Below are 12088 nucleotides of genomic sequence, written 5' to 3' on the forward strand. Positions count from 1 at the left end.
CATGCAAGCTCACAATGCACACATGAAAGAACATACATGCACACATGTCAGCACACACTTACACACATGCAAGCCCATTCATGCATGGACAAAATGACTCCCATACACACACTCAAGTGAGCACATGTGTGCATTATACAAGTGAGAGACGAGGAGTTAGACAGATTCTCTTGTAGGTAGACCAACAGGGAGAAGGGCCACGGCTTGGTAATAAAGGGTGAATCTCCAAGATGGCAGCCTTTCCCTCCTATGTTTTCTCCTGTCTCCCTGTGTACTTCTTGGATTTGGTGGCCTGGCGTGTTTGCTGTGCTCAAGGCCCAGAGAGGATGACACCCAGCAGATGGTGTCTCATCAGCTCCCACTTGATGCAGTCCGGGGAAAGCCTTTCCCCAGAGCATCTTCCTGATGGCATGTATTTCCCACCGGCAGGCCCTGCGGACAGACCGGCCAGGTCAGACATTCTCACACAGCAGTTGTGGGTCAATCAACCATCCTATCTGTCTTCAAACTGACCAACCCTAAAGTAGGGGAGTAAACTCTTCAGAGGCTTTAAAACTCCCAGGCCTAGAGAAGAGACTGGATTTTTGGTTTTCTGAGTCCCTGCTCTGCTGTGAAGAGGGTCTTTTTCTCTGTGTGTCTGCTGTGTGCGTGTGTTTCTTCATCCCCAATAAACGTCTTCCTCCAACAGCTGATTCTGTCTGCATAGCTTGAGATTTCTCTGCTGCTACCTGTTTTGCTTCAGGTATTTCCTACTTTTTGGTCTTTTGACTGACAGAGAAAACGAACCTGATCAAGACCCACAAGGACACAGTGCACACATGCAATAATAGACATGCACATGTACACATCCAGTTACACACACACATCCATGCCATGCATCCATGCAAGCACATACACTTGTGTGTGCAAACATGTACACATTTTTCTTCTCCCTCAAAGTAATCAGTTACAGCCAGAGACGTGAAAAGCCGTCACCAGTCTCTGGTGGATATGGATTTTCTCTCATGTTCCACATCCATTGTGAATGGTTTAGCCTTGAAAGCACTGGGCATGCGCAACTCTGGTTTGAAAACTTAGTACACCGTGTCTACAGTTCAGCTCAAAGCTCCAGTCTCTTGAGTAGATTTATGTTTGGTGGATCAGCCGCCATTGAGGCAGCTGGCACAGGGCAGTCAAGCCAGCCAAAGCAGGTTCTTAGAACACTCCTGGGCACATTGTCCAATGAAGTCCTCAGATATTCCTAATAAGCTCTTTGGCATGCAAGAGCACTTTGATACATGATCTCATTCTTTAGTGACATTCTGGGACCATTAGCATTCTCTTTACTCTTTGTCATGGCAGGGGGGAGGGGCAATAGACAGGTGGCAGCAGGAGTGGGTGGGTGGACAGGGCTGAGCAGTTTCTGTGTTCGCTTTGGAGGCTCCTTTTAGACAGTGCCTCTGTTTTCCTCACATCTCCCCATGTACTTCCTGGATTTGTTGGTCTGGCTCCTTTCCTGTCCTCCTCGGCCCATAGAGGATGACACCCAGCAGCTGGTGTCTCATTAACTACCACTTGTGGTGTTCACTTGATACAATCCTGGGAGAGGCTTTCCTGGAGTGTCAAGCCAGCTGGCAGGGGGCTGACCCTAGGGAGAGCACTAAATGTCAGAAAACACATGACTTTGAAGCAGCTGATGGCAGCGTTGGATTTAAGTGGATCTGACTTCCTCTTTGCTCAAAGTCTCCAGAGATGTGAATTTAGCAGACACTTTGAGCTGCATTCTTGGTCCCCTCCTCCCATGGATGGGAGGGAATACTCCCCACTGAATGTCTGGAGATCAGGAAGCGGCAGGTACCCCAACTGTGGCATGTAGATCTCCTTGAGGACAAAGCGGTGTGGTAACCAGAGAGGTCATTAGTGCTCAACTGATAGATTGTACCTGCTCTGCATCTCACCTGCCCTTGAAGAGATGCCTATGAGCTATGGAAGCAGCACCTTCCTTGACTCACAGACAAATGGTGGATACTGTGGTCAGACACAGCGGAGGTGAAAGGAATATTTGAACACAGAGGTCATTGGGTGGTGCCAGCAAGGGGATGTGGACAACCCAGGGAAGATGCTTTCTTCCTGCTTTGGGGGCATGTGAAAAGACAGACAGGGTGAGGCTATAGGCTGAGCTGTGCTTACCGGGATCCCTAGGGCTTTAAGAATGTTCATCTTGCACATGGGACAGGTGCGATGGTCTAGAAGCCAGGGGTCAACACAGGACTTGTGGAAAAGATGCCTGGAATGAGAACCATACGTCTTAGAGCAGTGGTAACCAAGACACTCCCTAGACTGTTACAGCCCACTGACCTGTCCAGGGTTCCTCAGCTGACGAGGAGCAAACCTAGGACTTTTGGAGCAAAGCATATCTTTGTGCTAATTGAGCTCATATCTGCCTGGACTGCAAGAGTGTCCCATAAGCTTTGCAAGCGACTCTTCCCAGGTTTTTAAAAAAGGTGGAGGCTGTAGAAACAGAGATCTCCCCTCCCTTAGAGGGGGAAACTCTCCTGCAGGACGACTTGGTAAAGGTTTGTGTCCCCTTCTCCCCCTGCCTGAAAGTTTACTTGGCCACCATCAGAAGACACCTCCAAAGTAAAGATTTCCCTTTGTGTTTGGATGCTGACCACAGAGGGGCACAGGAGCTCCAGGAAACAGTACCACAAAGGACACATGAAGCTGTTCTGGTGGATTAGTGGCTGTCAAGTCAGAAGATGGAGTGAAAGGGCCCGTGGTTTCACTGCGGGTGACATAACAGTCTGTACAGCGCTATATTCAACTGCATTGCCAGTCTCAATGCCAGCCATGATAAGACCTGGTCAGCCTGGCAGGGGAAGGGCATATGAAGACAGCATCCTAGCTGAACTTCCAACATGGCTCACAAGCTGGCTCAGAAAGATTTCTCACTCAAAAGAACTCCCATGGGCAGAAGGTGTTAGGGCTTCCCACCTGGGTCAAGACGAGCCAGAACTTTCTGTTTTCAGTGGAAGGCTCATTTAGAACATTTCATTTCTGTCTGGATCTTTTCAGTTTTGTAAAAAAAAAAAAAGTGCTCTAGCTAACTAGAGAGGTTCAGGAAGCAACCAGTCTGTAAACTGTAAAGTGAAATGCAGACGAACTCAAATCCTGAGGATGACTAAGCGGTCTCTGGGATAGGACCAGGGCTGAGAGAGCTCAGTTGATGATGTTTTTGCTGTGCAAGCAATCCAAGGTTGATTCCCCCCACTCCAACTCCCCAGTGTGTGTAAAAAGCCAGATGTGTTTGTCATCTGTGCACACACTGGTGAGGCAGAGGCAGCTGGATCTCCAGGGCTCACTGGCCAGCCAGCTTCGCCAAAAGAACGGCAAGCCCCAGGGCTCAGTGAGAAATCATGTCTCAAAAAAAAAAAAAAAAAAAAAAAAAAAAAAAAAAAAAAAAAAAAACAAAAAAAACAAAAAAACAAGGCAGATAGCTTCTGAGGCACAACACTGGTGGTTGACCTTAGGCCTCCACAAGCACTCACACACACACACACACACACACACACACACACACACACACACACACACGAACATGCACACCTCTAAACCCGAAACCCTGGGAAGAGCAGATTGGGAGTTAGAAAGGGAAGAGCAGCCTGGGGCTGCAGCTTCTGTTTCTAGCCTGTTGCTCTGGACACCCTGCAGGCGCATTGCTCAGGAGCTTGACAGTACACATTCTTTTAATGAGGATTTATGCCAACAATCGAGTTTAACACTTAGAATTAGTACTGAGAGTGTTGGTAACCAGTTCCTCTTCTAAGGCAGAGGCTGATGAAATAAATACCTAAAATAAAGCCAAATGTGAGTAGATATTTGTTGAAAATTACCTGATTTGTACACAGAGTTTGGGGGGGGCTCCAACTGGAAGATTGATCAGAGTTTACGTGCACGGAAAAGGTCTCGCTGAGGAAATGGGAGGGCTGGGAGCTGAGTGGTGGTCACCCCACACATGAAGGGGAGAGAAGAAGAATGTTCTTGGCAGAATGAGGGGTCCAATCAAAATGGCTCCTGGAACACCCTGTGCGGGCAGCTGGCCAGACTCGCTGCAGCATGGTGAGGAGGTAGATGCCCACAGCTACCACTGTCAGAAGAGGCATCTGATACCCAAGGTGTGTGAGGCTGCCCCTTGTCCCCCCCCCCCAAAGGCAGTGTTGATCTCCCCAAGTTCAGGATCCATATTGAGGGTTTAAGGTTCTTGTCTAAGCCCATTAACCCATCTGTGTCCCTCTGGGAGAAGCCAGCCATTTTGGGCCCTTGGACTACTCCTGGGTGACAGATCCGTCACTTTTTTTCCATTACATATGTTTTCTGCACATATGTGGGAGACCCGATGGCAGCAGGGCCAGCTGTCAGTGCCTCTTAACACTCAGACAAGTGCTTAACGTCCTCAGCCACCTGTGAAGTGGGGGTCTGTCTGCTCAAGCATGGCCGGCGGCAGCCAGTCTCCACCGGAGCCAGCAGTTCCCACACGCTGCCATCCCGTGTGACTCCTCAGCAATGCTGTACCGCCTGGTTGTTCAGTCAACACTGATCAAGGAGTTTCTGTGAAGATGTGGGTAGAGGCGCTTCTGGTCTAGGTGGAGCTTATCCAAGCACTTGAAAAGTCTCAGCAAAGCTGTTTTCCTGGAGAGCTTAACCTGCCTTGGACCCTGAAGCATTAACTCCTGCCCCAAAGTGTGCAGCCCAAGGCCCACCTTGCAGACTACCCTCAGACCTGCTAGCTCTACCCTCAAGCAATCCAGACCCCTGCAATCTCTCCTTCTATCTCTTCTCTCTGTATGCTCCCACCCAGTTCCTCTTCCTGCCTTTGACCTCTGTGTATCTCCCATGGGTCCCTCTTCTCTGCAGACCCTTCCCCAGCACATCTTTCAATGAGTGGACGGGTTCAACGACAGCAAAGCTCTCTCCTCCTTCATCACAGCACCCTCAGTATTTCTAACAGTTTCTGGCAGAGCTGACGATCAGGAAACACTTGCTGTGTGGTGTGCATTTATTCATCAAAGGACCTGGTGCTCCTCTCCACCTGCACGTAACTGTCAGCTCCCACTCGCTCTTCTATTTGCTCCTTTTCTTTTCCTCTCTCTCTGTCCCTTTCTATCTCCTTCTCTCTGTCGGTGTCTGTGTCTGTCTTTTTCTCTCTCTCTGTCTCTGTGTCTGTCTCTGTCTCTTTCTCCATCTCTCTCTGTGTCTCTTTCTCTTTCTGTCTCTCTGTCTCTTTCTCTCTCTGTGTGTCTCAGTCTCTCTGTCTCTTTCTCTCTCTGTATGTCTCAGTCTCTCTCTCTGTGTGTGTCTCTGTCTCTCTCTGTGCCTCTTTCTCTCTGTGTCTCTGAGTCTCTCTGTCTCTCTTTCACTTTCTCTCTGTCTCTCTGTGTCTCTGAGTCTTTATGTCTCTGTCTCTCTGTGTCTCTGAGTATCTATGTCTCTGTCTCTCTCTGTCTCTTTCTCTCCGTGTCTCTGTCTCTCTCTTTCTCTCTCTGTGTGTCTCTGTCTCTCTTTCTCTCTCTGTGTGTGTCTCTGTATCTGTCTCTCTCTCCTGTGGCTCCCCATCGATCGTCTCGTGATTTTTGCTCATTACTGCATGGCATCCACATGCTCTCCCTGCTGACAGGTCTTCCTCTTCTCTCCATCCTACTCACTGAGCCAGATTTATCTTCTGAAAATAGAGCGCTCGTGACGTCACTCCCTCCTTCCATTCTGTTCTGTGCTGGAACTGGCTACAAAGACGACTAAGACAAGGTCTCTCCCTTCATGGAAGCACCACATGTCCCTTGCAGTTTCATCTTAGGCACAGAGGGAAACCACCGAAGGGCCACACTCCTGGGCTGGAGCTTTTCTGTCTTTTCACTCTTAGGCAAGTTTTCCTAGCTCTCCAAGACTCGGTTATAATTGGTAACACTTTATCTTACGGGAATGGGGTTTGCAAGTGAGTCAATCTCCCTCTCTCAAGGTGGTGGTGGTGTGTGTGTGTGTGTGTGTGTGTGTGTGTGTGTGTGTGTGTGTCTGTGCGAGCGCGCGCGCGCGTGTGTGTGTGTGTATGAGAGAGAAAGAGAGAGAAAGAGAGAGAGAGAGAATGAGAGAGAGAGAATGAGAGAGAGAGAATGCTTTATGTTGTTATAGCACACATCTGTAAGCTCAGTAATTAGGAAGCCAAGGCAGAAGAATCATGAGTTCAAAGCCAGCCTTGTGCTACATATAAAGATTTTAAGATAAAACTAACTCCAGCCAGCCAAGCACAACAAAACATGAGTGCTAGCACTCCTTAAGTGTAAATTACCAATAATCTCATTAATCTCCATTCTCTCTGCTCTGGGCGTGGCTGCAGCAGGCTAGTCTGCCTCCTGCTGCCGCAGCATCCCCATCATTATGAATTACGTTATCCCAGGACTGTAAGCCAGGTGGTAATTTATCACAGCATCAGAAAAGGAACGAGGACAGTGAGGATGCAGAGCCACACAGTGCTCCTGAGATGTGAGGAGGTAAGTCCTCACCGTTCTTAGCAGTCCTGATAAACCAGATCCCACTCATTCCCACACCCAGTGCTTCCTGTTCCACGCCCACTCCCTGTGTGACTTCTGCCCAATTAGAAGATGTGTCTTCCTCCCCCGGGAAGAGATGCCGCTCTCTTTTTTCCTCCTCGTGTGCTTTTACACACTCCTTGACACCGTTGTCGTCGTCGTCGTCGTCGTCGTCGTCACCCTGCAGTTAGGGTGGAGATTCTGTGGTTTGGAGAGAGGGCTCTGCAGGTGAGAGCACTGACTGCTCTTCCACAGGACCCACGTTCTAGTCTCAGCACCCGCATGGTAACTCGCAACCTTCTGTACCTCCAGTTCTAGGGGATCCAGTGCCCTCTTCTGGCCTCTGTGGGCATTAGGTACACATGTAGTGCACAGACATAGGTAGACAAAACACCCACGCACATAAAGTAAAATGAATTTTAAAAAGAAAGATTTGTGTGCTTTGGGCACCAGTGCAAGCCGCTCCACCCTCTTTAGTGACACGCATAATAAAAACTATGAGTGCCTTAGAATCCCACTCTCTGGGGTGACATCAGCTCCTTTACAGTGATAGCCAGTGCTCTACGGCTAGCCAAAATGTCCCTTTGGAGCGTCCGGATGGCGTTTCCAAAGTTGTCAATGAAGTGAGAATGAAGTTTAAGTGAATTTGTGCTGCCGACGATGCCTACCACTTACTGTAGTCTAGGCATGCACACACCTAATCGATTCACTGCCATTCTGTGAGGTGAAAACTGTTGGTGATCTCTGGAGAAGGAAGCTGAGGCACATTGAAGTGGAGCCTCCAGTGAGCATCAGAGCCACAGCAAACCCTGTGCTCAGACCTGGCTCTCCACTGCTCTCATCACTGGTGACAGGGGTATGGAGGGCCACGTTTCTATCATTTCCTAGGATAGCTTTGTGCTCTTGATTCAAGTGCTTATTCTCTCTGAACCCCTGTAGAATAAGGATAACACCAAGAGTCTTGGCACCTTAACAATGTCCTTCTAGTGTGTCAAATGGCCTTCTTTGGTCTCAGGGGAAAGTCATATGCTATCTTAGTGCAGCTACAGGTACATGACTGATACTGGCCAAATAGTTATGGAGAGGAAAATGATAATAATCACATCATTACTTTATTATTGACCTGTCATTTGCAAATGTAGACAGCAGGACTGTGCTGTGTTAGCAGAGCCCCTGGAAAACAGTGAAGTGTGAGTGAGAAATTGTGGCTGTAGTAAGCTATGGAGAGGAGACTTCTTTGTTAGTGAGGCAAAGCCCAGTCTCTCCTATCTTGACGAGTAAAGTAGAAAAAGGAATGGTTGATTACATGCTTTTTTTTTTTTTTACATGGCAAGTGTTCAGTGAGTAAGTGATATGAACTATTAAGTCATGTGTGCGGTGTCATTAGTAGGCATAGGTAAAATTGCCATGGAGCTCAGAGAGGGGGGCTGTTACATTGTGAGGAATTTATGAACTTATGAGGTATCATAGGGTCTCTTGTATAGCCTAAAGAGTAGGGGGACTTGAAGGGTAGAGACAGGAAGAAAGAATTCCAAGGAGAAGGAATTTGTTGGGGTCAGGGTAAAGAGGCGGTGTTAGATATGCATGGGAAATGTAGGTGCGTCGAACTGTAGAATATTTTGTACTCTAACATGGAAAGTACAGTTAGAAAAGACGGGCCGGGTCAGCATTGTGAGTAGGGTGCATGGGCTGAGCAGTAAGCAAGAGACTGTGAGGAGAAAACCACAGACTTGCACCATACCTTCCCTCCTTCCTCATGTGAGCCACTCACCACCACTGTCTCCTCCAGCCATTTGCTTCATTCTTCTAGGCTTCTACATGGGAGGAGGGGCGGACCTATTTACCGCTCAGATGCTTCTCATTGATCAAGCCAGGTAAATGTATTCCTGTCTCCTTCTACCAACAACTCCATCCCACTGGTCCAGAGCTTCACAGTGGTCAGAATCCGGCTATGAGAAATGGTGAGACCAAGGGAGAGTTACTCCACGTCACAGGTCACCTTAGTCAGCTTAGGTGAACAGAACAAATGCCACTGAAAGGAAACTAACAGGGAGAGAATAACTAGTGTCCAGAACGAGTGGTTACTATGTTTTGGAGGTTGTGAACGTGATTATTCTGTGTTACCAAGACAACTGGAGAGTGGTTTCCATTGATGGAGGAAGGGTGGATCAGGCATAGGAGAGGTGGAGAAAGGGGAGAGGAGGCATGAAGAGAGACGGAGGGAAGGAGGGAAGGTAGAGAGAGAAATGGGGGAGGAGGAAGGAGAGAGGGAGGAGGAGAAGTGAGCGAGGAAGAGACAAAGGAAGAAAGAGAAGGATGATGAGAAAGAGGAAGAAAGAGGAAGGAGGAAGAAAGATGGAGAAAGGGATACATTAAGAGGAAGGAGGGAGAGAGAGCAAGATCCTGAAGCTGGGCAGGTTTCCTTTGGTTTCTGTGGGTCTTAGATGTGTGGCTTAGAGAGAGTTGGGTATCGGAGGCGGATATATTTTAGTCAGAGCAAAGGTGATTTTTTAGCACCCCTGCACAGAGCAGGACTGAATTAGAGGAGGCGTCATGCTCACAGCCAGGAGCGCAATGGAAGGAGCTCGGGCTTGGGACAGAAAACCCACCTAGGTTCTGGGTGATCACCCTCTGAGTTCGAGTTTTCTTTTAGTGGAACCCAGAGGTCACCTTGGCACTTGCCCTGTGTGTGTCACAGACTCCTGTGTGACACAAATTAGACAATAATGCCCAAGTGACAGGCAAACTGCAGAACGCTTCTCAGAGTTAAACTCTTCTGAGAATCAGCTATTTATTTCACCCAGCTCTCTCTCCCATGGGGTTTAGGTAGCACTGGAGAAAACCCAACAAAACTGAAAGCAAAGCAATGCTAGACTGGATCTCCTCAAGGCTAACTTTAAATTCCAGTGGAAGACACCGGTACTCTGAGAACGCCGGCTAGGACGGAAGTGCGCGGCCCTCACTTTGAGCTAGAGGAAGGCTCTGTCCTTAGAGCTTGACCTGCTCTAATTACATTACTTGGCTGGAATGGCTGGTTGGCACTCATCCTGTGTCTAGTTGATTCATGTGATGAGGGACCGGGACACTTGAATGCCACATTTAACGGGGTCACTACAGTGCAGGACCTCAGCCCTAAGTTAGCCTTTGGTCTTATCGATGACCACGCAAACAAGCACACCAACGTCTCCCAGCCTGGCCACTTTTCTCCACGTTTCTTTCCTTGAACCCCTTCATTAAGTGGTATGTTGTCATTGGCTCCTACTGAGGCTGTGCACAGAAAATCTGAAGTGGTCAGAGAAAAATGGTTAAAAAACACCATCAGCAGACTTTCTACTTGAGTGTAATGCGATTTCGACCAGTGTGTCAAGTGCATGTGATAGCCATGGTATTGGTTCCTTTGCTTTAAGTGAAGTTGTAGCGTAAAAGAAGTCACAGCTTTTACACACACATGATGGTCTTCAGGTGTGAGCCTGTTATGTGTGTGACACCCCGATAAAGAGTCACATCACTCTGTCACTCCAGCAAGTCCCTTCCTGTTCACAGTCAGCACACAACCGCCATTCTGACCTCTGTCCCCAGGGGCCAGTTTTCCTTGTAATTAACTTCATGCATACAGACTTATAAAGTAGGTATTTTTCCTGAGGTATCTTGTGCTCAAAATAATGTTTCTCCAATTTGTCTGTACCTCACTGAACATCAGCAGCTCCCGTTGATTGCTAAGTAGAGTCCCATTGAACAGATGTGCCCCAATTTGTTAGATGATTTTCCTAAAGTTAGAGGTACAGTTGTTTTCATATTTGACAGTATGAACAAGCATGGTCCAGTCATTCTTGTAAATTCTCCTTCTGAACACAGGCAGTCTTTGTCTTTGGGTACACATTTAAATATTTGTATTTGAGACATGGTTTCCCACTGAACCTGCCTGGACTGGATGAGCTCCTGGAATGCACTCTTGCCTCTGCCCTTCCCAGTGGGGATACACTACAATGTCTGGCTTTTTACTTATTTTGACGTGGTTCTGGGGATCCTATCTTAGGTTTTCATGAGACAAACGCTTTACCTGCTTAGCCATCTCTCCAACCGTTAGAACACACAAATTTTATAAAGTAACTTTTAAAATCCCACTAATCAAAAAACATCATAAAAATAAAATGTATTCAGGTGGAAAAAAACATGATTTACCTCAAATAAAAAAATGTTAGAACTAGTTATCATGTTTATCAATTTTAGGTCACAGGTCCCTTTCTGGTCTAACATTTCAAGCTAGGAAACATGGTCCAACCAACATCAACTTATTTAAGTTATAAAATTGTATTAGTGAAGAGTAATATCACAGAGAAATAAAGCAAAGCAGGAATTAAAATTACCTTAATATTTGACTATCAGAGGAGAGAGATGCTTTATAAAGTGTGACTTCATGGGCCCAGCTGGCACTGACGAAAACACTCCCTCCCCCACGCTGCTAGTGAGTTGTCCATCATTACTATCTTCCAAGAAAGCAATTTGAGAAAACTTCTCAAGATACTTCAACATCACATTGGACCAGGCAGTCAACTTTGAAGAGTGTATCCTATGACTAAATTTAGGACCTCAAACACTGATTCCAGAATGATGAAGTGTTGGAAGCAAATTAGGTACTGAGTAATTGGACTTAAATTAATTCAAAGAGTGGACACTTACACTATCACCTAACTATTTTTAAGTAATTTCTAAAATCACAAGGAAGGGTTTACCTTTTAATGGTAACTGAGAAATTAGAATTACAACTATATCAATTGTTGACTACATAGTATTTAAAATATGCACGTAAGGTGCAATGAATTAATTACACCCAGTACTGTTAGTGCCAAGAGTGAGGTTATAGCTTTTGTTAGTTTTTAAATATTTTTCTCTATTTTCAACAATTTTCCAAGTGAGCCATGGAACCCTTGAAAGTTATTTTTTAAAAAACAAAACAAAACAAAACCAAAAACAAAGCAAGAACACATCTGGGCTGGTCAGATGGGAGAAAGAGAGGATGGGTTACCACAAGTTGTGTCCTCTGAGCGCCACATGAATGCCAGTGCACACACATGTGGTCCCCGCCCTAGCCACAACCAATAAAGGAGTAAATATAAACAATCCAGTATCTATAAATAAATAACCATAAACAGAATGTTGTACAATCTAATTTGTATAACAAGGGCATGATCGAATAAGTCAAATCTGATGGATTTGGCCAATAACTATCAATCTTTAAAGATTTGATTTTAATTATATGTATGCATGTGTGTGTGTTGGGGGAGGGTGTGTGCACACGAGTGAGCGCAGGTTTCCTTGGAAGCCAGATGCTATGGATACTCCTAGAGCTGGGCTTGCAGAAGTTTGTGAGCTGCCAAACATGGGTGTCAGGAACTGATCTCGGGTCCTCTGCAGGAGCAGGATGCACTCTTAACCGCTGAGTCATTTCTACAGTCCGAGCCACGATGTATTCCCAAACAAAGCGACATAGAAAATATCTGTCCCCGACCAGGGATATGCATGAGGGA

The 12088-nt window shown here is 46.7% G+C and overlaps 1 protein-coding gene across 2 annotated transcripts in view; it reads right to left on the reverse strand.

The window, feature by feature from the left end:
- Rnf150 (ring finger protein 150) overlaps positions 1 to 12088 on the reverse strand; it is a 226823-nt gene that overhangs the window by 53391 nt on the left and 161344 nt on the right. For both annotated transcript variants that reach the window (XM_037206128.1, XM_028881791.2), the window contains exon 5: positions 2170 to 2266. In XM_037206128.1, the coding sequence (XP_037062023.1) occupies positions 2170 to 2266 (97 nt within the window). The remainder of the gene's footprint in view (positions 1 to 2169; positions 2267 to 12088) is intronic.

The sequence above is a fragment of the Peromyscus leucopus genome, chromosome 5, assembly GCF_004664715.2.
Source record: "Peromyscus leucopus breed LL Stock chromosome 5, UCI_PerLeu_2.1, whole genome shotgun sequence".
Lineage (NCBI taxonomy): Eukaryota > Metazoa > Chordata > Mammalia > Rodentia > Cricetidae > Peromyscus > Peromyscus leucopus.